At 41.7% G+C, this 26,196-nt stretch overlaps 1 protein-coding gene across 2 annotated transcripts in view; it reads left to right on the top strand.

The window, feature by feature from the left end:
- The window catches only part of ZMAT3 (zinc finger matrin-type 3), a 111,325-nt gene extending 85,374 nt beyond the window's left edge, over window positions 1-25,951 (top strand). For both annotated transcript variants that reach the window (XM_040349407.1, XM_040349405.1), the window contains one exon: window positions 24,669-25,951. In XM_040349407.1, the coding sequence (XP_040205341.1) occupies window positions 24,669-24,877 (209 nt within the window). In that variant the 3' untranslated portion in view covers window positions 24,878-25,951. The remainder of the gene's footprint in view (window positions 1-24,668) is intronic.
- The last annotated feature ends 245 nt before the right edge of the window (window positions 25,952-26,196 follow it).

The following is a 26,196-nucleotide window of genomic DNA, read 5'->3' as shown; positions in this document are numbered from 1 at the left end:
GTGGTGGTGAAATCACCTCCTACAGCGTTGGAGTCGCGGCTTTATATATCGTGGGAGCAAACGCTGTTGCTGTCACGCTAAATAAATCCGCGATGCAACTGAATAGCGTACCTGCTAAGCAAATGATGGTTAACAATAAAACAAACATTACAGTATAACATACCATACCTGCAAAGCAAATACAATAAAACATTGTAAAAATAGAGAGAATAGATATAGAACAATAGTGAGTGGACAGTAGAGAGTGAACATAAGAGAACAATAAAGAGAGGAGAAAAATACAACCACAACTATTTTTGGATTTTTTATTTTATATTTTTTTTGTGTTTTTGTGTGTTTTTTTTATTTTTTTTCTACTTTTTTTCACTTTTATGAAAACTATAAACTGAACGTTGCAGATTATGGTCTCTCAAAATGTGATGGCCATCACATATTCCGAGACCCTGTGTTGGTGTGCCTAGGACTGTGTGGTGCTGTACCCTACGCTAAAACTCAATTAGTGTGTGGTAGCGTTTGAAACATACACCAATGCAGAGACCAGGTTGGTCAGGACAGTCGGGACAATAAAAGCGGGTGTCACGCCTAAATCCGAGTTTGCTGCAGACACGACATCTTTTTTGGCGGGTTCTTTGGGTAGGGGTACCAGCGAGGACAAAAGGAAAATGCCTCTCATACAGCCGGCTCACTGCATTTGCGTTGGGAAGGTGGGGCACAGCACCATCTGGAAACAGAAGGGCTTCGACGATCTCTTCCTGGAATTTTAGGAAGGATCCAGTCCGTCCTGAAGCTCTGTATAGCACATGAGCGTTCAGCAAAGCCAATTGAAACAAATACACTGATACTTTTTTGTACCAGCGTTTGGACCTCCGGGCAATTAGGTACGGCGCCAACAACTGGTCATTGAGGTCCACCCCTCCCATGTTATGGTTGTACTCGTGGATACAGAGGGGTTTCTCCACAACACCAGTCGCCGTAGGAATTTGGACTGCCGTGTCTGCGTGAAGCGAGGACAGAACAAAAACATTCCGTGAATCCCTCCACTTCACTGCTAACAAATTATTACACCGTAAGCAGGCTCTCTCCCCCCGACTAAGACGGGATTCTACAAGCCGTTGGGGGATGCCCCGGCGATTAGGTCGCACGGTGCCACATGCGCCAATTCCATAATCAAAAAGGTGACTAAAAAGTGGCACGCTTGTGTAATAATTGTCCACGTACAAGTGGTACCCCTTTCCGAATAAGGGTGACACCAATTCCCACACTATCCTACCAGCGCTCCCTATGTAATCAGGGCAATTCTCCGGCTCTACGTGACTGTCTTTTCCCTCGTAAACCATAAAGCTAGATGTATAGCCTGTTGCCCTGTCACAGAGCTTATACAACTTGACCCCGTATCTGGCACGCTTGCTGGGAAGGTATTGTTTGAATGACAAGCGGCCAGAAAACTTAATCAGGGACTCATCAACGCAGACAACTTGTTGGGGATTATACAAGGCTGCAAACCGTTCGTTGAAGTGGTTTACGAGGGGCCGAATTTTGTAGAGCCGATCGAATTCAGGGTCTCCCCGAGGACGACAGAGTTCATTGTCACTAAAATGCATGAACCGCAAGATCTGCTCGTATCGTGTCCTGGCCATGGAGGCAGAGAAAATGGGCATATGGTGAACTGGGTGCGTGGACCAATATAACCGCAGCTCACTCTTTTTAGTAATGCCCATATTGAGGGAAAGGCCCAGAAAGATCTTAAATTCGGAAACCGTAATTGGCTTCCAATCTCTGGCAAGGGACAGCTGGGGATTAGCGGCGAAGAATTGACCAGCGTACAAATTGCTTTGGTCCACAATAGATCTATAGAGATCTTCGGTGAAATACAGCGAATAAAAATCCAGTGACGTAAAATCAACTGTATTCACCTGAATTCCGGGTTGGCCAGTGAATGGGGGAAGTACGGGTGCTGCAGAAGTGGTGGGTACCCAATCAGGATTGGCGAATGCAGCAGGAAGGACACTATGGGGACGGGCCTGTCTTTGTCGTCTTCTTCTTCTTGGTGGCAGCGGGACACTACTAGTGCTTGCCACCTCTCCAGCTTGAACTGCACTTATGGGACTCGCCACGTCACCAAGTGTTACTGCAGTGCTGGATATATGACCAGGATGTACTAGGCCGCTGGTGCTTGCCAGTTCACCAGAAGGAATAGCGGCGCTAGTACTTCTCTCCTCCATACGAGAGCCCTGCGGTTCTTGCACCTCAGCGACAGCAGAAGATCGGGGTCTGGTACGCCTGACCCTAGCAGGGACCACTCCGTCGTCAGAGCTATCTGTCAGGGAGCCACTGTCGTCTACAGGATCGTATTCTGAGCAAGAATTTGACAGATGCGTGACCTCCTCATCACTATCTGACAGGCTCATAAACAAGTAGGCCTCTTCATCACTGTACCATCGATTTGCCATTTTGGGCTCTAAATTTAGGGGTACAGTGGTGAGATTCACAGGCAAAAAAGCACCTGACCTGTTAGCGACTGAGTCAAGCGCTACCAAAAAAACTGTTAGCGATCGCAGAGATCAGGCCTGACTCTGCGAACGCTGCAGTTATGTGTTTTTGTGTTTTGTGTCAGTGATCGATCGATCGATACTGCACTTCGGTGGGTTGGGCTGGGCGAAGGGGCTAAACGCAGGTGCTAGCAGGTATCTGGGCTGATCCCGCTAACAATGCGTTTTTGGGAACCCTAAACTGCAGGGGACGCTAGTATAGATCTGATCAGATCAGGTATCGATCCGATCAGATACTATACCACTAAAGGGAGGCGTATGGTGCGTGCGTGGGTGTTAGCGCTACTGGCACTAATCTGACGCTGCCTGGGGCGACGCAGACCCTATCTGGCGCTAAAACCAAACTTTTATCACACGCCGGGCGATCAGGGGGTTAAAACTTTATTTCAAAAAATATGGCGGGTGCCCTGATGCTATAGAAAATAAACAAACTAAACTGCGTCACCTGTGACACTTATACTGTGATCACTGGTGACAGGGGGTAATGAAGGGGTTAAACCTTTATTGGGGGGGGGTTAGGGGGGGTCCCTAGACTTTTTATGGCCTAAGACTGATTACCTAAACACTTATTTTTGTCACTAATGACACTAGTACAGCGATCAAAAAAAAATCTGATTGCTGTACTGGGTGACACAGTGACAGGCAGTGAATGGGTTAATTTGGGGGGTGATCAGGGGGTGATCAGGGGGTTAAATGTGTGCCTATGTGACCTGGTGTTAGAGTAGTGTTGTGCAACTCACGTTTCAGATGCTCTCTCCCTCTCGGTCTGGAACGGAAAGACCGACAAGAGGGAGAGAGCATGACTTCCCCTGCCAATGTTTACAAAACATTGCCAGGGGAAGACAACCATTGGTTAGTGTGATCACCAGGTCCAGGCCAGATTTTATTGGCCTGGACCTGGTGATTGATCAGTTCTGAAACGAATCTGATCATCGGGAACGGCGGGGGGGCGCGCGCGCGCCCCATCGCCGTTCACGCGCAGGACGTATAGCTACGGGCTCTCGCCTGGGAGAGCCGACCTGCCGCCGTATTATGACGGTGCGCGGTCGGCAAGTAGTTAATGATATAGACAACAGGTCAGCAGCACCCAGGTCACATCTCCATATTCCGCATTTCTTGCATAAAAGAGCTCAAAGAGATATATGCAAAGAAGATCCAATAATGTAGCATTGCCAGTGACTTTTTAATAAAATAATAAAAAAGAGTGACATTCACAATGCACAGAGACACATACAAGTGACACTTAAATGGTCCATCACATCAGATGAGCAGACACCCGGGCACGTGGGTAACACTATTTGGTGGCAGTCCATGGTGGAAGATTTCTGATACTGTGGAAGATGTAACATTTAAGCCTCGTACACACGATCAGTCCATCCGATGAGAACGGTCCATCAGACCATTCTCATTGGATGGACCGATTGTTTGTACGCGGCCTTACTTGTGACACATGAACTATGTTGGTGTTTTTTTCTTTACACGTAATTGGATGACATATGGGACTTTTCTCACGTTCTTTTACTTACAACCTATCTGGATGATGTATCGGATCGTTTTCTTGTGTTTTACATTTTTCTGCACATGACTTATGATTGTGTGAATTTATGAGCTTTGTTGTTTATATGCACATTTGAGTCCACTGTGTGGACAGACAAACAAATCTTTTGGCAGGTATTTTATCTGTGTATTTAGATGTTTGCCTGGAGTTCAGTGTTAGAAAGATGGCACTATGGTTCATAATAAATGTTCTTTAAAGTGGAGGTTCACCCGAAAAACTTTTTTTTTTACATTAGAGCCAGCATAGTAAGCATTTCATTTCGGCATTTTTTTTTTTTTTTTTTTTCTCTGCACTTACCTTTATATCCTGATTTTGTCCAGGGCTTCCACGTTCTGATGTCTCCGGGACTGGGCGTTCCTATCCCAGCCTCAGGGTTCCGACGACTGCGGGACTGGGCATTCCTATCCTTCTGTTCGATGATTGACGGCTTGTGAAACAGGTGACCTGTCGCACAACGCGCGTCACCAGATTTCCAGAAATAGCTGAGCTGCGAGTGTAGAGCTCACTGCGCAGGCCCCGTTTAGTGCCGACTCGCAGCTCGGGTATTTCCCAACATCTGGTGACACGCGTTGTGCGACAGGTCACCTGTTTCACAAGCCGTCAACCATCCAACGGAAGCATAGGAACGCCCAGCCCTGCAGTCATCGGAAACCCGGAAGCCCTGGAGAAAAACAGAATATAAAGGTATGTACAGAGGAAAAAAAAAAAAAACGCAGAATTTAAATGCCCTTACTATGCTGGATCTAATGTGTGTAACATTTTTTTTTTTTTTGGGTGAACCCCCGCTTTAAAGGCTACTTATCCACTTATTTATTTTTGGCCCTCCTCTTGGCATGGTACAGCAGTGTGTGTGTATGGGAAAGGGAAGGTGGGGGGTGCAGCCTGGTCAATGAGGTGTGTGTGTGTGGGGGGAGACAGAGGTGCTGTGCCTGGGAAAGCCATGCATGTCTTCAGGACCATCTTTGTGTTAGGACAGCATGGTAACTGGCTTTAATTTTGAGAATGATTACATTTAAAGATCACATAGTTGGCATTACTGAATATACAGGTATCGCCAGTGTCTTTTTCTGAATCTCTTTCCCGAAACTGTCTCTATACAATTTATCTACAACCAGTCATCTGCACAGGATGCAATTTCTGAACAGAAACTAAATCCAGTAAACGGTAAATAACTATTAAAGGGGATGACATTTTTAGACAGTCAGCAGAATTGTTATGCCTTAGTTTGGATGGCTACAGTTTACAGTTCAGCTTTAAAGGTGTCAAGCATAAGGCTTCAATATAACTGTCCTCACTTTGATAGGAGAAAAAAAAAAGAATGAACTATTTTTAGTTTAGGATTTTAAATCAGTATTTGATTTTTAATTAGACCTGAGTTCTAGTATGAATACAGTCACACCTATTAGATTACATTCAGAGTATGAAGTATTCTTGTTCATTATCATATTTATTTTATTGACAGGATTTTCCTTTGCCTGAATGTAATAAGTTAATAAACATTCTATCGTTGGCACAACGGAAATAACAATTTGAAGAACCTATTTCTCTTCATTAAAAATGTTTCTAATCTAATGTTCTTTTAAGAATAGTTTTTGATCACCCTTATTTCAATGAGACAGCTGTGATAAACCATATGCCAGATTTTGCTTTCTTATGGGAATGTAATAAATATTTTGTCAATGGTGCAGGATTTTTTAACCTGCTGAAATGGAAATATTAAAGTGTATCTATAGCCCAACTTTTTTTTTTTTTTTATTTAGCATAGTGTGGGAAAGGTTACAGTTTCTGTCAAGATTTGCTGCTGTTCGGGGCTCAGTTAGAGTGATTTATCCCCACTTTCCTGGGTCCTGGGTACAACCTTTTCACCATACAGGAAGAGGGAAACTCTCCAACAGAAACACAGACAGAAGTAAACATTTTAAAACCTATATTAACTTTGTATTGTCTGTTTACTTGTTGCAAATATTTCCAACACTAAAATGTTCTCTTCAGAACGGAAAGCCTTAAGCCTCGTACACACTCTCTGTTTTCTTGGTAAGAAAACTGCTGGCAGAGCTTTCTTGCCGAGTAAACCGAGCGTGTGTATGAGGCTTTCAGGTTTCTCGTCTGGAAATCTGGCCAGAATCTCGATGAGAAAAATAGAGATCCTGCTCTCTATTTTCTCATCAAGATTCTTGTCAGCCTGTTTCCTGACGAGAAACCCGAGAGCGTGTATACTTACCTGCCGTCGTGGAAACCCGCGCATGCTTGAAATGACTTTGAGGCATGCACGGTAGCTTCCACGGCATAGGTAGGATAAAGCAAGATGGCCGCGACTGCATCGAATGTGACGAGCGCATGCTCGTCGTACGCGATGACGTCACCGTGTTCTTGCCATTCGAGAGAACCGCGGTTCTTTTGAAATGAGTGTGTACACACTTGGGCGGCAAGAGATTCTTGCCCGTGTGTACGAGGCCTAAGGGAAAATTGTTGTAATAGAGCCCTGAATAGTAGTAAAACCTGCCAGAGTTCTAATCCTTACCTACTATCCAAAACAAAAAAAGTTTGGGCTTCAGGTTTTTACTGATTTTTGGAATTCCATTAGAAATATTTCACTTGACGGTCTATACGTCATATTAGGGCAACATGACAGACAGAAAAAAAATTATGTACTCTTATTCCAGGGGCATCTTTAACACAGGGAAAAAGGGACAGCTGCCCCAGGCCCAGTCATTGTTGTGGAACCCAAAGCAGCTACCCCTTGAACCTGCACAAACTGGGGTCCAATGATGGCAGTAGAGTGCTATGGGAACATTGGAGGCAGCGCTCTATTCCCCAGCCAGCTGGTAGGAGGTGGGGCCAGGAGCCTCACTGATGCTCTGACCCTGCCTCATGCAGCCTGTATACTTGGAGCTGTGATCAGAGTGGAAGCGCTGAGAGCCCCGCCTCCCTACCGAATGCTGAGAAAGGGTGGTGAGCTTGGCTGGCCAGGTAGGACTTTCTCCCCATGGACTGCCTGTGGACTGTTATATCCTGACATGTTGTTGTTTACCAACTGTATAGCTGTAATTTGCTGAAAGGCAGATTTTTTAAAATGGCTACTTAGTTGATCATCTCCTGTAGTAGATCCACAGTCTCAAATCCTCTCCTGTAGTACATCCGCAGTCTCAAATCCTCTCCTGTAGTACATGCGCAGTCTCAAATCCTCTCCTGTAGTACATCCGCAGTCTCAAATCCTCTCCTGTAGTACATCCGCAGTCTCAAATCCTCTCCTGTAATACATCCACAGTCTCTGGTCATCTCCTGTAGTAGGTCCTCAGTTTTTGGTCATCTCCTGTTGTACATCTGCAGTCTTTGGTCATCTCCTGTAGTACATATGCAGTTTTTGGTCATATCCTGTACTACATCCGCAGTCTTTGGTCATCTACTGTAGTACATACACAATCTCTGGTCATCTACTGTAGTGCATATGCAGTCTCTGGTTATCTCCTGTAGAAGATCTTCAATCTCTGATAATCTCCTGTAGTACATCAGCAGTCTCTGGTCATCTCCTGTACATCTACAGCAGTGGTTCTCAACCTTCTAGTGCCGTGACCCCTTGATAAAATTTTCCAGGTTGTGGGGACCCCTAACAGTAAAATAATTTTCGTAGCGTGGGTTGTCAGCACCCAAGGCAAGACAAGTAATTTGCGCCCCTAACACATGGATATTTAGCGCTCCCTGAGTTCCTTTCCACTCGTACAATATTAAAACCTCATATAGTACATTTTAGGATGTACCACTCTTTGTTCTCCTTTGTTTCCCTTTTCATCTCTCTCTATCCCAATGTCTTGTTTTTTTTCCCCATCCCTCTCTCTAGCCGTCTTTCTTGTTCTTTCTCCTATTCTTTCCCTCCCTTTTTCTTTGTTTCTTCCCCTTTCTTCCTCTTCAATGAATTCTCTATTTTATTTTATTTTTTAACAGAAGGATGTATTCTCTATTTCTACTCCTTCTCTTACTCCTTGGTGGGGGGTGCGGGGCAGTGCTAGGGGGAGTTCTGATCAGCCAACTTAGGTGCTCTTTATAAAGGTCATTTACTCACTGTGTCTCCGACTTTGTGGTGTCCCACAGCAGTGACACCTATGCCGAAATCAGGAGATAGGGTCTCCTCTAGCCCCTCCCACTTCACATTTCTTACCAGCCAGCTGACATCTAGTTTCTGCCCCCCAGCCATGCTGTGAACTGAATAGGTGGCTGCAAAGAGGCTGAGTGGAACGCCACGGGCTCCAGGGACAGCCCTGCTGGGTAGCCATGAAAAGGCTGGGAGAGCGGTGCGGGATTGAGGAACAGCCCAGGATCCCTGGCAAATTGTCATCCGACCCCCAGGTTGAGAACCACTGATCTACAGTCTCAAATCCTCTCCTGTAGTATGTCTACACTCTCAAATTTTCACCTGTAGTATGTCTGCAGTCTCTGACCATCTCCTGTTGTACGTCTAGCACTAATTGATTTACACAACCCTAAGCTAATCGCCGATTTACTGCTATACGCTATACAGCATTCACTGTATATTAATGGAAATTGGCATGTGGTCGGTCGATCTATTTATCAATCTATAGATAAATCTTAGTGGAACTCAAATTATGGATAGACTGGGGTAGGCTTGGAATGTTGTATTGTAGTGTGATTCCCCTTACCTTTTCTCCTGGTGGTAAATTTTCTCAATAGGCACACAGTCATAATAAGATGAGAAACTGTATACAGTACTTTCCCCACTCATTCCAAAATGAAGAAAGTGTTTTGTCTAGAACTCCACTTTAATTCAGGAGCCCTGTGAAGACCCACCACTGTGTCTCTTGCATCTTTTGCTGCTCATGTTGTCCATGCCATTACCTAACTGTGGAATCTTTCAATGCAGAGACAGTTATGGTATCAAGGACAGCAAAATAAGGGCATTTCTAGGGTAATTTCAGAGTGGTGGAATGTTACAGTATGCCTCGTTAGTTAAGTATGGCCTCACTTAAAATGTGTCATTATAACTTTCCTAAAATTAAATGAATGGTTTTGGTTGAAATTTAAAACATCTAATTGAGTCCAGGAAGTAGTACAGAGAGCACTAGAGATATGCTAAGTGCAGCAACACATCCACTTTTAAATAATCTCTTAAAGAATATGTATAGCCACAATTTGTTTTATTTTAGATACAGTAGGGAAGGGTTAAACCCCTGCCAGGTTATTTTATTGCTGTCTGTGTACCATTGGGAAAAATTCACATGAGCTTGTCTTTACTTTTACATCTTGTCTCCAGTATATTGTATATAGTATATCAAATTTATAGAGGAAAAGGGTTGCAGTAATTCAGGGTTGAAGGGTAATACAGAAAAAGTACACACTAGAGGGTTCAAGCACAGTATTATTGGTAAGCCAAAGTGTTAGCTCCATGCTAAATGCCCAGGAGAGTCCCTGACTTCAGCTTTACTTCACCTGTTTCATCATGTCCTCCTTATGCCTAGTACACACGAGATTATCAGACAAATAAATGGCCCTTTTTTTTCTGCATGCAAGTCTCCATATCAAAAAATGAATAGGTTACTAAAATTACAAAAATTCTCATACGACAGAATAAAAATTCGGAAGTGATGTAATATTTTGTATTTTTTTTATTGTATTGTATCGTACCTTCCGGTATAATACGAGAAACATTTTCATGCCTGTCCCATCTGATAATTTTGCATGACCCGTCATGATCGGCTCTCTGTACTAATGATCAGATTATCGTACGATCGTTTGGAAAGCGGTGTTTTTTTGTACTAATACTTTATATTTGGTGGTTAGCTGGCTGATGACCCAGAAATAGATGTATTTGTTGGTTTACTTGCTTTTGTAAAAATAAATGTTGTCCTGGTGGTGTCGTTTACACATTCATATCCCCTTTTGCTGTACACAGTTTCAAGGATGGTGCTGCTGACAGGCCAGCTTCATAAAAATCATAGGGAAACTTCCTGAAATGAAGGTTTCTAAAAACTGCTTAAAAACATCAGAACATTAATGTTTAAACGGTTTCCCGCCCGGCCTATGGGGGAATGAGGCCAGGGGAGGCCTCTGATCGATCCAGATGGACGTCATTTGACATCCTCCCAGATCACGCCTCGTGTGCGCCCACGCGATCTGTCACTGGCTGCATCCACTGGACACAGCCGAGGACTGATCACTATACCGGCCCACTGCCAGTACCATGTGACCGCTGTAACCAATCACAGCAGGTCCCATGACAGTTGTAAACAATGGATGGCTTCCTTTCAAGCCATCCATCGTGTACAATTGTGTTGCTAGCTGTGATTTGTCATAGTGATCACATGGTACAGACTGGGCTAATCACGGCCCATCTGTGCCATGTGACCAGCTGTGATTAATCACAGCTAATCACAACAAAACAAACTGAATGAATCGATTTCATTCAGTAAAGTGCTTGCATATAGCTTGAAATGTATTACTATATGCAAACACAATGTGTAAAAAAAATACTGACTACTACCCCAGAGTAATACAATGTTACTATGGTAACATTATATTGCTCCGGTCAAAAGTGTGTTAAAAACAAAAAAATTTAAAAAAACAATTAAAATAATATATATATATATATATATATATATATATATATATATATATATATATATATATATATATATATATATATATTACCTACTGTGACCAGTCAGTGTCCTTGATCACCACCACACCTGTTATATGATTACACTGTACTGCACTGGTGACAATATGTAAAAAAAAGTTAAATTCCTTAATTGTCCAAAAAAATATGATAACTTTAAAAAACTCGCCATGGATCTTACTAAATACCTTGGACTGTCTACATTACAACTACATTACAAAACTTGGTCATTTGGAGGATATCTGTACTGTCCTGACATTTTTAGGCCTCAAGAAATGAGGGCTGCCATTTTTGGGCCTCAAGAAATGAGGGCTGCCATTTTTGGGCCTCAAGAAATGATGGCCATCAGTACATCGGGATTGATCAATTTTCAAATATATACCATAGTTTCTGAACTCTATAACTTACAGACTAAATAATATACACTGATTTGAGTTATTTTCACCAAAGAAATGTAGCAGAATACATTTTAGTCTAAGTTCATGAAGAAGGATTAATTATTTGCAAAATATTTTAACAGAAACAAAGAACATTTTTTTATTTCGTAATTTTTTTTATTTAGCAAAAAAAAAAAAACCCAGTTGTGATTAAATACCACCAAAAGAAAGCTCTATTTGTGTGAACAAAATGATACAAATTTCATATGGGTACAGTGTTGCATGACTGTGCAATTGTCATTTAAAGAGTGACACCGCTGAAAGCTGAAACTTGGCCTGGCAGGAATGGGGGAAAGTGCCCGGTATGGAAGTGGTTAATAAACGGGTTCTTTACAAATTTATAACTGAGTTAATTTTCTCCTTCATACTGGAATTTTGAAAATGCCTTTCTCCCCATCCACCCTTACTTCTCCAAAAGAGACAGATGTTCACCTAGGGGAATGCTGGAGGGGAATCCAAGCATTCTTCCCAAGCTAGGCACTGATTATAACTGTGCGCATCTCATAAAAAGGTAACAGAGCGGCCTACAGGGAAATTAATACAGAGATATTCTACCTCTCTTACCTCACTCTTCAGCTGACATTAACTGACAGAGCAGCATCCTGTCACCAGAGCCACAGCAATGATGATTGCTTATGATTCTCTGCCAATAGGCAATCTGTAAGCAGGATGCACAGAATTCTTAGCTCACTTGAAAGGCAGGTACAAAGGTCCAGAAATCTTGTTCTCTAAGTTAAAAAATAAATATGGTAATTTAGGAATTGCAATGAAGCAAGACATACATAACAATATTTTTTTCGTACATAAATGGTCTCTGAATTTTATTGATTACCTATGAATATAGCTATGGTTACTTTATTACGTACACAGAACACCTCAGGAGCCTTTTACTTGACTGACTGGGAAAAAAAAACATGGGAATCAATCTCACCTTCACTGAGATCCCTTCATTGGTTGCCTGTAAAAAACAGAATCACCTTCAAGGCACTCTGTCTAACACATAAGTGTGTACAAGGAAATGCCCCCCAATATCTATGCGAAAAACTAAAAGCTCACAGCCCCAATCGCGTTCTGCGATCCACCAACCAAAATCTACTCCAGATACCCAAAGCCAGATACAAGTGCAAAGGAGATCGAAGATTTGCAGTCCAAGGACCTAGACTATGGAACGCTCTACCAACCAGCATCCGACTGGAGGTGAACTACTTGGCCTTCAGAAGAAAAAGCAAAACCCATCTCTTCTGAGGGCAAAAAAGTTTACTCAGGGAATGGATACTAAGCGCCCAGAGGCGATTCAGTTTGCATGTGTTGCGCTATATAAGTTTCTCACTCACTCACTTAAAAGCGCAGACACTTTGGCCCCTTTCACACCGGTCGTGTCCTATGAACAGATTCCCTGCTGAATTGGAGCCACGCGGTATGGTATGTTGCTTTGGTGACATCCATATCTGTATACATTTTTTTTACAGACCCTTGTTAAATCTATGGACAGCTGGATGTTCACTATCAGCTACCTCAAATTCATCACGTTTAGGTCCTAAAAAAGAAGAAAATATTTTTCAAAGTTCGTAACACAAACATTGTCATTTCTAAGTACAGATTTTGGCAGCCTTCCCATGTAAACACAACAGATGTTTCAAGGATGTTAGAAACTGACTAAAGCCTGTTGTAAAGCGATTATAAAGTCTATTTTTTTAATAAGAATAAATAACAAACATGTTATACTTACCTGCTTTGTGAAGTGGATTTGCACAGGGCAGCCCCAATCCTTTTCTTCTTGGGTGCATCTTCTGTGCTCCTGGCCCCTCCCTGCTGTTGAGTGCCCCCACAGCAAGCAGCTTGCTATGGGGGCACCCGAGCTGAGTCACAGCTCCCTGTGTCCATTCAGACATGAAGCTGCGGCCCCGCCCTGCCCCCTTTCTCCTGTTTGGCTGACTGACTTTGATTGACAGCCGAGAAAATTGTCGACATTGCTGGACAGAGATGGGGCTCATGTAAGTATTAGGGGGTGCTGGGGTGGCTGCTGCACACAGAAGGCTTTTCTTTTTAATGCATAAAATTAATTAAGCCTCAGCATTGTCACACTAGACTCTCCTCTTTCTTACCATTCCCACTTGGGTACTATGAGACATACTAAGTTTAAAAAGAAATTCCCCATTCATGAACAAATAGAATTGGCAATCTGTGACGATTGGGTTAACCCTGAAAACGATTTTCAAGAATTATTGTCAATCTCTAGCCAGTGGGAAAAAGAGTTCACTAAAAATGTGGTCTTTTTTACTGTAGTTAATCCTCTCCTCCCATCTCAGTCCTAAACATATGCTACCTATATGTATTTATTGTAAAAAATAAAATAGAAAAAGTGCAGCGCAAAACTCAAATATATAAATGATACTGGTATACTCAAACACCAATACCATAAGTGTGAATATGAATATGCAGAAAAAAAAAAAAAAATAAATAAATAAATAAATATATATATATATATATATATATATATATATAAAAAATTAAATACAATTCAAACAAACAGTCCAAAAGTCCATAAGTGTCAGAAGATGAGTGAATTAAACGAAAATAAATCTCCACCACGTGACAATCCACCAAAATTTTGAAGTGATCCCTCCACCGTTGTAGATGGCTACTCTCACCTTCATATATGGACCACTGAGTTAACAGATGGTCAATAAAGCAAATCAAATAGGCAGGTCATGAACAGGAACCAGGCTGATGTATTAGATCCTCATAAGACAACCAAACCGCAAAGGACAGGTGCATGTAAAGAGATAATCACATACTAAGTGCTCACTGTTGCAATGTGTGGATTTATTCTTTAAAAGAAGCAAAAGTCAGGCTACTCACATTTGGCCAGACAAAAAACGGCATGAAGTAACAATCTTTAGGAATGAACAGCAGATGAGCGACGTGATGTTTCAGGCTCCTAAACCACCGGACGCGTTACGTTATATCAACTTCCTCAGCGGGGCCTCGCTGAGGAAGTTGATATAACGTAACGCGTCCGGTGGTTTAGGAGCCTGAAACATCACGTCGCTCATCTGCTGTTCATTCCTAAAGATTGTTACTTCATGCCGTTTTTTGTCTGGCCAAATGTGAGTAGCCTGACTTTTGCTTCTTTTAAAGAATAAATCCACACATTGCAACAGTGAGCACTTAGTATGTGATTATCTCTTTACATGCACCTGTCCTTTGCGGTTTGGTTGTCTTATGAGGATCTAATACATCAGCCTGGTTCCTGTTCATGACCTGCCTATTTGATTTGCTTTATTGACCATCTGTTAACTCAGTGGTCCATATATGAAGGTGAGAGTAGCCATCTACAACGGTGGAGGGATCACTTCAAAATTTTGGTGGATTGTCACGTGGTGGAGATTTATTTTCGTTTAATTCACTCATCTTCTGACACTTATGGACTTTTGGACTGTTTGTTTGAATTGTATTTAATTTTTTATATATATATATATATATATATATATATATTTATTTATTTATTTTTTTTTTTTTTTTTTCTGCATATTCATATTCACACTTATGGTATTGGTGTTTGAGTATACCAGTATCATTTATATATTTGAGTTTTGCGCTGCACTTTTTCTATTTTATTTTTTACTTGCTTAGGATTTTTGCGAATTTCCCTTAGTGTTCAGCTGGCATTACCAGTGATCTGAACCCTGGGGGTCTGTATCACATAAATACACTTTTAATATCATAATTTTTTGATCTATATATTTGCGCTGATTGCACCTTGTTTTTTATGTATTTATTGTACCTATAGAAAATGTTTCCACATTTAAAGATTCCCCGAACATAAAATTTGAGATGCTTTTAAAGGCTCTTTGCATTCTTGCAGGCCCAGCTCTGCAAAAGGCTATTGTTGCTATTTCTGTTTGCCAGATTGCAGCTAACTGGACTAGGGCAATAAACAAAAAACAGGATCCTGTCCTCCATTACCAGTTGCAGAGCACTTGCAGATACTACCCTCCACCTTACTCTTTTACATTGATACTCTAGAACAAGTCATGACAGATTTCCTGAATGTCTCTCATTTCTATCCATATGCACTTTTTTCAAACCTGTTCACAGTGCCCAAACCTAAAGGGGATGTTTATCCCTTCCTGGACCTAAAATCCCTAGACAAGTGCCTTCACGTTCCAAAGTTTTGAATGTCTGAGACAAGGGGACTATTACACATCAGTAGATTCCCATTTGCCTGCCTCATCGAATCCTGTGTATCGAACTTTGAGAAAAACACTTCTAATTTGTTGCACTGCCATTTGGCCTATACTCCGCACCCAGAGTATTCAGAACATTTACCCATTCTTACCCATTCTAAACCCAGGGCATTTAGGTGACAGAGTACCTGAAGGACTCATCTCCCCTTCAGCTACAGTATCTCTGCACACATCCAAAGGACTATTCAGATGCTTGAGGCCTTCAGTTGGGTAATCAACTTTCAGAAGTCTGCTCGCTAACCACCTTTTTGCCTAGAATACCTTGGCCTCATTCTGGACAAGGCCCAGGCAAAAGTCTTCCTTCCAGAAAACAAAATCTTCTCTCTAAGCTTCTCAGATTCGGATCTTAAGATCAAAGTGAGCTTCTCTGAGAGTTCTGGGTCTCATGGTAGCCCTATTTGACACACTCATCTCTTGACTACCAGATGCACCTTTCCAGTCAATAAAGGAACTCCCTAGCTTAATGAATTTCCAATCCAGCCTTGACAATGGGGAAGTCATTTCTACCACACACCTATGGAGGGTGATACCAGCAGATGCCATCCTTACAGGCTGGGAAAGAAGTGTTCCAGTCCCTCACAGTTCAGGGAACATGGTCAACAAAGGAAGTCAATCTCGATACAAACATCATGGAGCTCAGAGTGATAAAACTAGCTTTGAACAACTGAATCCTCCCTCTTCAAGGTCACTTGTTCAGGGTGCAAACAGTGCCATAGCTGTGGCCTATATAAACCATCGAGGGGGTTCCAGGAGTCAGGAAGCCTTAATAGAAGTAAATTTGATCATCTCATAGGAGAAGAAACACTGTCCAGCCCTCTCTCTGGTCACATCCCAGGAGTGGAAAGTTGGAAGGTGGATTACCTCAGCTGTCACTGCCTGGACCAGGGGGAGTGGGCCCTATATCTCAACATCCTCTTCCATCCAACATCTTGGCCTCCAGGTTCAACGACAAATGAATCCTGTTTGTAGCCAGAACCAAAGATGCTCTAGCACTGGCGTCAGATGCTCTGATAGTTAGAATGTGAATAGTCCTCTACGTTACTGTGAATAAATAATCAAAATAGTTTGAAAGGGAATGGCTGCAAAGCCTAAATGAGTACACAACTACACGTGCATAAATAAATAATGTATGTGCTCACAGAACTCTCACCTCATAACCACAAAACATGAGCCTTGGGACCAAATCCAATAGGGGTAAACTGACCTTTCCTCCTGGAGCCTCCTCCGCAACTTCTCAGTCAAAACCAATGTGTTTATCAATTTGAGGGCTTTTCACTGAATTTTGATGTAAGCAGATGTTATCTTTTAATAAATGGTTTGTGGTACGTTAATACACTACACTATTGGAGGCTTGTTTGTCTACTTCACCCCCACATGTGAGTCAGGATCTTTGACTGTATTGGAACACTTGATTTTCTACAACCATCAGATATCATTTTTATTCACTTATCACTATTATTGATTATTTATCATGGTTATGGATATATATTGCATCTATATATAGATGAAGGAATAGTGCAAGACCACATACTGTACATTATTTATAGATGCTCTCATAGGTCCATGCTTAAATTTGTATTTGCCTTTATTCCAGTGTGAATTCTGCCTCGACTGCTCTGCAAAATAAGATAGAGAAGAATCTAGTTATTCTAATTGCACCACACTACACCAGATGGGTTCACAGACATACTTCTAGGAGACAATCCCTGGCCTCTTTCGACCAGGGCCAGACCTTTTATCTTGAGGCCCCCTGTTCTATCCTGCTTCTCAGTTACTAGCTTTAATAGTATGGCTGTTGAATCCCAGGTCTTGAGGGACAGTGCTATCTCTGATCCTGTCAATCCCACATTGCTCAAAGCAAGAAAAGAAACTTCCAAAAAAAATAATAATATTGTAATTCGAAATCTTTCTTTGCCTGGTGTGAACATATAACAAAAAATTTGAAGCTGTGCTGCGTTGCACTGTGACAACTCTATTATTGGTACAACCTCAATAATAGTTCTATGTAAAAAGAGATTGAAAATACAATCTATAACAGTCAATGGTGGAAAGACGCGTGACTGTGTTGGTACAGTGTATAGTTCCAATAAGTGCCAAAATGTGCTAATAAACAAGAACCCTCTTGCTGTACAAACAAAAACAAATGCTGAATGATAATCCAATATAATAGAATATAAGTGACACCGAAATGGTTAACAATAGGAAAGATCACTCCTGCTGTGCAAACATATCATAAAATGTTGAATGATAGTCCAATCAACTTATAGAAATAAAGTCCATATATGTTGAATATCCGTGACTTCAAAGCAAATAAACACCAAGGGAGAAAGTGCCAAGAGAAATAGATTTATGCCTCCACCTCTTATTGTAAATCTCCTTACCGACTCCTATGGATCTCTTGTTACAGTAATCACATTCACTTGTGGCTGTTAACCCTGCCCTGGGTCTCTCTATGGTCTCTCACTGGTTGCTCTCCTGTTCCTTCCGCGTATGGGCTTCTCAATAGGTCTCCCAATGCAGATTACCTATGTGGAAATAAAGGCTAATTAGATGTCTGTCACGGCTGAAACAGGAACAAATCAGTCAAACACAGTCAGACTGGTAATACGATGGCTTACATATGCCTCTGGGGCTTAGCTCCGCTCCACGACGTCACCTCCCGTGTGAACATAGGCACTTCAGTCCCAGAGATTATTCTGTGTCTTGCATTTTGGCCATCCTACAATCAGGATGTGACCAAAATTTGGTTTTAAGTCAAAGGGACATGTTTCAGCCTTGTTTATTTTGTTACACAAATCACTGGCCTAATTTTCCCTTATAAAAACCTTTATTCAAGGCGTTTTTCGAATTAGACCACCCTTACACCACCTTGTGCTTCCTTGAGATCTTAATTAAGTTCTGTCTACAAATGGAAAAAGAAAACATGGACAGCCGCACTCCAAAAAACCTTGATGGTTGTCTTTATTTAAAAAAGGAAAAATGCACTACAAGTCACAGCACAGTACACGGGGGTGTAAAACAACTGACGCGTTTCACACTATAAATTAGTGCTTAATCATAGCTGACAATTATAAAACATCACATCTAATATATAGCAAACTTTCAAAGACATGTGATCAATGCTAACCCCTGATAGGTCAAAACGAATTAACCAATGGTTTTGCCAGATCTGAATCCCTAACCACAATCATCGGTGTGTGTGAATAGGTCTCAGAGATCACTGAGATTTAACCCCGAAATGTCTGGATTATTGGAAAATGTATAATGAAAAACGAAGATAATAAATGTTTCTCATGTAAAAAATTCATATAGATACAAAAATGTAGTTCATATTTAAAAAAAGATATAAATGAAGTGGCTGAAACTATATGAATTTATCTGTAAATATAATAAAACTGTGCATTTTTCCTTTTTTAAATAAAAACAACCATCAAGGTTTTTTGGAGTGCGGCTGTCCATATTTTCTTTTTCCATTTGTTGCCTTGTGCATTGCCAGCACCCTTGATTTCCTGAGACCATACTGATCTTCCTAACACAATCCACCTGGAGCAGTAACTTTCTTTCTTTCTAAGTTCTGTCTACCCTGCAGAACCCATCAGGGAACTCTCAATATATTACTCCTCTTGCAAAGTGGCCTTCTTAGTGACTTTCATGTCTGTCAGACGTGTCTCTGAACTAGCGGCCCTCTCTTATAAGGAGCCATTCCTGATTCTTCACAAAGACAAAGTAGTCTTGCATCCAAGACCATTCTTTGTGCCTAAGGTAGAGTCTACCTTCAACCTTAATGAAGACATCGTTTTTCTCTCTTTGTGCCCTGCTCCAAAGCACCCCAAAGAGATTGACCTTCATTATCTGGAAGTTGTCAGAGCTATTAGGGTTTATCTGCCAGCCACAGCTTTTATCAGAAAGATAGACACCCTCTTTGACTTGACTTCAGGGACTCACAAAGAATGTTCTGCTTCAAAACCCACTTTAGCCAGATGAATAAGATAACTCATCTCGGGAGAAAACACTCTACCGGTTAAAACACCTCCAGCATGGTGGGTGTTTCTTGGCCTTTTCAACATTAAGCCTCAGTTGTTCATACCTTCTTCAGGTTCTACCAGGTGGACGCCCAAGCTTCTTCAGATGCAGCATTTGGCTGCAAGGTTCTTGTAGTAGCACTCTGAATTTGGGTCCAAAGACCCTTGTTATTGTTGGTTCTGTTGGCACAGTTCTTTTTGCCATGTTGTTGACCATCCTTCTCAGGCATTGCGGGACATACCAGAGTCTGTGTATCCAGCCTGTGTTCTGTGCGGCCCTGCGCTGTACAATTAAGATAAGAATTTTTTTGTCTGGCCTATACTGCATCTTGGAGTACAGTACAGGACAGGGCACAGGCCTCCCTTCCTTTCTCTGTTGCTGTTTCACTTGTATTGCTTGCTAAAAAAAACTGAGGTCTCAGGGGTAGGGCTATAGGGGTATGCCCAGCAAAGCTTTTCCAGTGTACAATCACCTGAAAGTAGCAGCTTATAACCCAGGATCCATAAATATCCAGTCGGCGTCCTGTACTGTACTTCAAGATATGGAATTTACCTGTAAGTCGAAATTCCACCTTTTTTTTATAATTGCATACACAGTGCAGTGTATATTGTGGCACACCCGAGTGCTGTAATGAATGAACTTCCATACACATGCACTGAAATTATGTCATTCCCGTCATACAAAATGGTTGAAAAACCTAAACTTGGAAGAAGTCAAGATGAAGATGTCAGTGCCAGTGACACCATGTGGCATCCCCTCTCTTTTCCCTGCGTAAAAGCTGACAGGCAGGGAGGAGGGAGTTGTAAGTTGCAGATGTGACTGAGTGGCTGAAAGCACAGTTACTACTCCCTGGCGACATGTTGACATAATAGTACAGTAAGAATGGCTAAGAACAGAGCTGCTAGCAGAGGAACCAAGTCAGGTGAATGTTAAAACCCACAAACATACTTTTAGCAGCGTGATCACCCCTACAGTAAGATATACACATGAGCTAAAATATCAATCCTATAACGGTCGGCTGTTGGATTTGTCAAGTCCTGCAGTAACTGATTAAATACTGGTTTTGATGTGTTAGGGCTCGCTCACACTGTATATGGTGACCTTTGTTTTTCTGCACAAGAACAAAGCAGGACTCCACTAGGGCATATAGAAAACAATTATTTTCTAAAGATGTGGAGAAAAAACATTTATTTTTTTTAGCCAAGTTTCAGCTTTAAAGTGGTTGTACACTCTGTTACACCACTTAAACTTACAGGTAAACCTAAAATAAGGTTTACCTGTAGGTGTTGTGAATATCTCCTAAACTTTCATAGTTTACAGTGCCGGACCTTCAGTGCCTGTGCCGGAAATGGCAGCTCCCGCAGCATGATGTCCTTGCCGCTCCGGCAAGCGGCGGAGCCCGCAAACCTGGAAAAAACACCAGGGAAGATGTCAGCTGTCTCAGTGGTGAGCAGGAACCGCTGGAAAGGCTTTGTTTTAAAGTAAGCATTTCATAATGTGCTAGTATGCGATGCATACTAGCACATTATGACGTTGTCTTACAGATTTTTTTTATTCAGCTGTTTACAACCGCTTTAAATGTTGAGGATGATCTGGAAAACAACAGTGGGAATGTTCATTCCCATGTTACCAACATCTGATGTTCTTGCATGCGCATACCTGCATCAAACAAACCTATGAATATATTATATAAATCAGTTTGTTTACCATTAATACTACAAAACACATGGGCATTGAAAGGGCAAGAGGTGCACGCTGTATATGGTATTTTTCTGCACAAGAACAAAGGCAGGTCACATAGAAAGCAGTTGTTTTATGTGTCTCGTTTACACCACAGTGCAAGTGGTATGGTTCTATGTGGAAAAATTCAGGCATCTCACTGCACTACATTACACTGCTTAAGCTTTAAAGAGCAATGCCCCTTTCTTGAGAAGAAAAACAGACCCCTCTGGGCCATCGATGTAGATAGCAAGGATTTTAGTAAACTTTGTTGCAGAGTCCTACCTGTTTCTGCTTTGAAGGGATAGCTCTTTGTTAGATATTGTCTTGTGCAGCGTACACACGATCATTTTTCAGCATGAAAGAAAACGTTTTTCAACATGTCTAAAAAACGATGTTTTCCCAACTTCATCATTAAAACGACGTTGCCTACACACCATCGTTTTAAAAAAATTATCTAGCAAATCGCGGTGACGTACAACACGTACAAAGGCACTTTAAAGGGGAAGTTCCCTTCACCTTTGGGCTGCTTTAGCTGATTCCGTGTTAGTAAAAGACGATTCGCACTTTTCTGTCTGTTACAGCGTGATGAATGCTTACTCCATTATGAACGGTAGTTTTACCAGAACGAGCGCTCCCATGTCATAACTTGTTTCTGAGCATGCACGTTTTTTTTCCGTAGTTTTAGCCCACACACGATCATTTTTTACAACCCGAAAAACGACGATGTTAATAACCCTCTAATAGCATCTCACCAAAACTGACATTTTTGTTTCAGAGGATCCCTAAAATTGGACTTAGTGTGGACTCTTGGAAAAAAATGGTGAGCCAATCATACAAGTAGGAAAATTACATCTCTGGTGACGTTCTGTGCACCAATTGTGTATGGAAAGCCTCAGGGTTGCCATACTGCATTGAATTATACAGAAAATTCCAGCACTGCAGACTGATAAGGAAAAATGATTTGTATAACAATAAATTACAATATGGTTTGTGTCACAATTGTATATGCTGTGTTATTTTTTTATATGCAATGTTTTTTCCCACAAAAGTGGAATTACCCTCTAATGAAGTTTCATTTGTTCCCCTTTCTTCTTTTCTCAAGCGCGATCACTGAATACACTGCCTGTAACGATCCGTAAATGGGGGGGGAGCCTAATCAGTCACAGGATTCTCTCCCCCATTCACAAATCATGTTACAAGCAGTGTAATCAGTGAAAGCACTGTTCTCAATGGAGGAGAGGGTAAAAGGGAGCATATCCCTGTTGGGCCATCTTTAGTACAGCTAAGCCTGGATACCTGAAGCCGTTAACCCCTACAGGGCTAGAAATTTAACAGCAGCACAAAGAGAACAGGGTAGCCCTGCAGTAAAGATTTAACAGAATCCAGCAGTCTGCACATCGTGGGAAAGCTGTGTAGAGAGAAAATGTTTTTGAGCTAAGCTTCAACTTTAAGGTTGAGGATGGCCTGAAAAACAACAGTGGGAATGTGTATTCCCATGTTACCAACATTTGATGTTCTTGCATGCGCGTTACTACAAGCTTATGAATGTATTATGTAAATCAGCTTGTTTACCATTAATACTACAAAACACCTGGGCATTGAAAGTGCAAGAGGTGCAAACGTTGCAGGATAAAAAATAATGGAGACAAACAGTATGCCATAAATATTAATGTACCTGAGGTACTTGGAAAACATAGATTCCACTCTAGGCTTACAATATTTATTATCTGGAATTTTTTTTTTATCATTTCAAAGTAATCACAAGAATTAGTGATTCTACATTATAACTACAGTATCCTACGTGATATAAAGAAGTGGCTTGTATGCAACTGAAGTGTTAGATGTGAAAGCCATACTTCATTTGGAGAGTTGTGCAGAGATAAACCCTTCAAAATATAGAGGGAGACAGTTGAACCAAAATGAATGTACTTTGCAGTCACACTTATACACTAAGGCAGCCCATATAGTTATCATTTTTTTTTTTGTTAAATTATCAAAAATACCATTGCAGTGGAGAAACAGCAACTCTTTCTGGTTAAAAACATTTACTATTTTACAGGTCCAGATGGCTCCAACTCTGTCAGAGATGCAGAATTGTTAGGCCCCGTACACACGGACGCACAATCCGCTGAAAAAGGTCCGCCGGACCGTTTTCAGCGGACATGTCCGCCCGGAGATTTCTGTCTGATGGTTGTACACACCATCAGACAGAAATCCGCGCGTAAACAATACGCGGGGCGTGGCCGCCGCGACGATGACGCGGCGACGTGGGCGGCCTTGAAGTTCAAAGCTTCCACGCATGCGTCGAATCAGTACGACGCATGCGAGGGATGGCGGTCGGTCGGACGTGTCCGGTGAGTCTGTACAGACGACCGAACACGTCCGACAGACAGGTTTCCAGCGGATAGATTTCTTAGCATGCTAAGAAATTTTGATCCGCTGGAAACTGTCCGATCCGCCGGACAATTGTCCGCTCGGGCCTACACACGACCGGATCTGTCCGCTGGAACATGGATCCGTCCATATTGTACTATTGTACTATATACCGTACTATATTGACAGTATATTTATTTCAGGTCAAAAAGAGGAACCTTTTGGAATGAGGGACAAATGGATTTGATTCCAGAAGAAGGACAGGCACTCTAAATAAGGGACAACTAGAGGGAAGGGGAGCGCTGCAGTCACCGCTTAAATCGGCCCCAGGGCCAGTTTGGCCCTGCTTCTGTCTCTCCCTGGCGATTCCAGGGGGGGCAATTGACCCCCCTTGCCCTATGGAGCGGATGCCCATGCATACAGCCCCCCCTTCATCAGACATGTGACATCCATGGTGTGCTGGTGATGTATGCCTTTACCTGGTGTTGATACTGGTTGCTGCCACAAAACCGACCTATTACAACACCATTTCCAGGAATATGTGTGGTGAGAATATTTTACTGGGATTCCACAGAGCAGGAAACACAGGCATCCAAAACCACTGCATGTGTTGATTGAATGTGAAGAATCTTCAGGCAGCTGTAGTTCTGCAAACCAGGGAAATTTCAATTGTCCCTTGTTTAACAAATTCCTCTTACCTGCATTACACAGCCTAAAGCTAAGGATTGTACTAGGATACCACTGAAATTACATTACAAGTATTCCTGAAGCTTAGCTTCTTTAGGGTCTAACGTGACAAACACATTTCAGTTTTTTCAGACTTCCACTTTAACTTGTGAGAGCCAATTATCTGGGATTAAAATGTATTTGAAGACATCATTCATCAAGATTTTAAAACCTAAAGGCACTGAATGAAGATGAGTCTGATTGCCAAGAGAATACGTCTTTTCTGAATTAATGGGCCAAGCCATCCACTTTGTCTTTGTATTATGCTTTGCTAATGAAAACATATGAGAATGCTACTCAATATTTCTTTGGAAGGTCACCCCATGCCTTCTGCCAAAGTCCTCCATCAATTTTCGTTGATTTTAATGACAATTGACAGAAAATATCTTTTTTTTCTCTTAGGTCCATATTTCAATCCCCGTTCACGGCAGAGAATTCCTAGAGACCTGGCTATGTGTGTAACTCCAAGTGGACAGTTCTACTGTTCAATGTGCAATGTGGGAGCCAGTGAAGAGCTCGAGTTTAGGCAACATCTGGAGACAAAACAGCACAAGAGTAAAGTTTCTGAACAACGCTACCGCAGCGAGATGGAAAATTTAGGCTACATTTAGGGAAATTACCACTATCAAGTTGTATTTTATGCTTGACTTTTTTTGTTATTACCACTACATCTTGTAACTATTTTACAGTTTGGAGGCCTTTCAAGAACTTCTCAACATGGTCTTTCCAATTCTGGAGATCTACTCATGTTTCTCTTTAACACTGAGATAATGATTATGACTCTTAAATATGTTACAACTGAAAACCCAGTCCTAACATACCTGTGCTCTGTAATGTCAGGTCATGGGAAATGTCAGTGATTGTCGATTGTGCATTTTATCCAAGTATCCCTTTTCATGGCTGCACTCAGCAGTGCATTCCTTTCATCAGTGGTCCCCAACAAATGGCTTTTCAGTCACATTTACTATATTTATCTTTGATGTTGCTCATGGCAGATATTCAGCAGTTGTTAAAGTGAACCTGTCCTGGCTCGTAATATGTGCAAAAAAAACCCACAGTGGAATGAGTATAGACACTAATGTCTGAAGTTTAAAATGGGGATGGTACTTAGGTCTGGGTTTGTTGTCCAAAGGGCACCGCTAGGATCAACTCTTGCTACCCTAGGCACTTTGTGAGCCAGGTTTGGCTCACTTTAAAGCAGTTGTATACCAATTTTTTTTATTTTTGCCTACAGGTAAGCCTATAATAAGGCTTACCTGTAGGTAAAATGAATATCTCCTAAATCTGTACGGTTTAGGAGATATTCACTTTGCATGCAGCCGCTGATGTCAGCGGCGAATGCACTGTGAATGCCCGGGTGAAGGTCCGGCAGACGCTGCCATACTTTGCCGGGAAGAAGACTCCCGCGCACATGGGAGTGACATCATTGTGGCTCTGGCCACTCACAACGCCGGAGCCGCGAACCTGGAAGACACGCCAAGGGCAAAATGTCAGCTCCCTCGATGTGGACTGGGATTAGATACCAACGCCTCGTTCTAAAGTAAGTATTTCATACTAGCTCATTGTGCCTTTGCCTTACAGTTTTTTTTGTTTGTTTTTTTACCTGCAGGGTGTGCAACTGCTTTAAATACTTCTACTTGAACATGTTACCGTAAACATTTCTCATGTATGTGAAAATAATCAAAGGTCTCCTGATTTATTTTTTATTTGTTAAAGAGTAAATTACACCTTGTATGTTGTCTTCAGAGGAAACAAAATGGCAAACTACTGTTCTGTTATGTATACATTGTTAAACTACTTTTAGTTTTTGCTATGAAAATATACAGAATGAATTGCACACCAGCGAGGTATATCAACCAGATTCTCCCCACATGGCCTCTTTCCTCTGGTAGCATGAGATGTCTTTAAAGGTTCACTCCAGTGAAATTTG

This window comes from Rana temporaria, chromosome 4, assembly GCF_905171775.1.
Source record: "Rana temporaria chromosome 4, aRanTem1.1, whole genome shotgun sequence".
NCBI classification, from domain to species: domain Eukaryota; kingdom Metazoa; phylum Chordata; class Amphibia; order Anura; family Ranidae; genus Rana; species Rana temporaria.
Note: the sequence above shows the minus strand (reverse complement) of the source record. Positions and strands in the feature narration are given on the sequence as shown.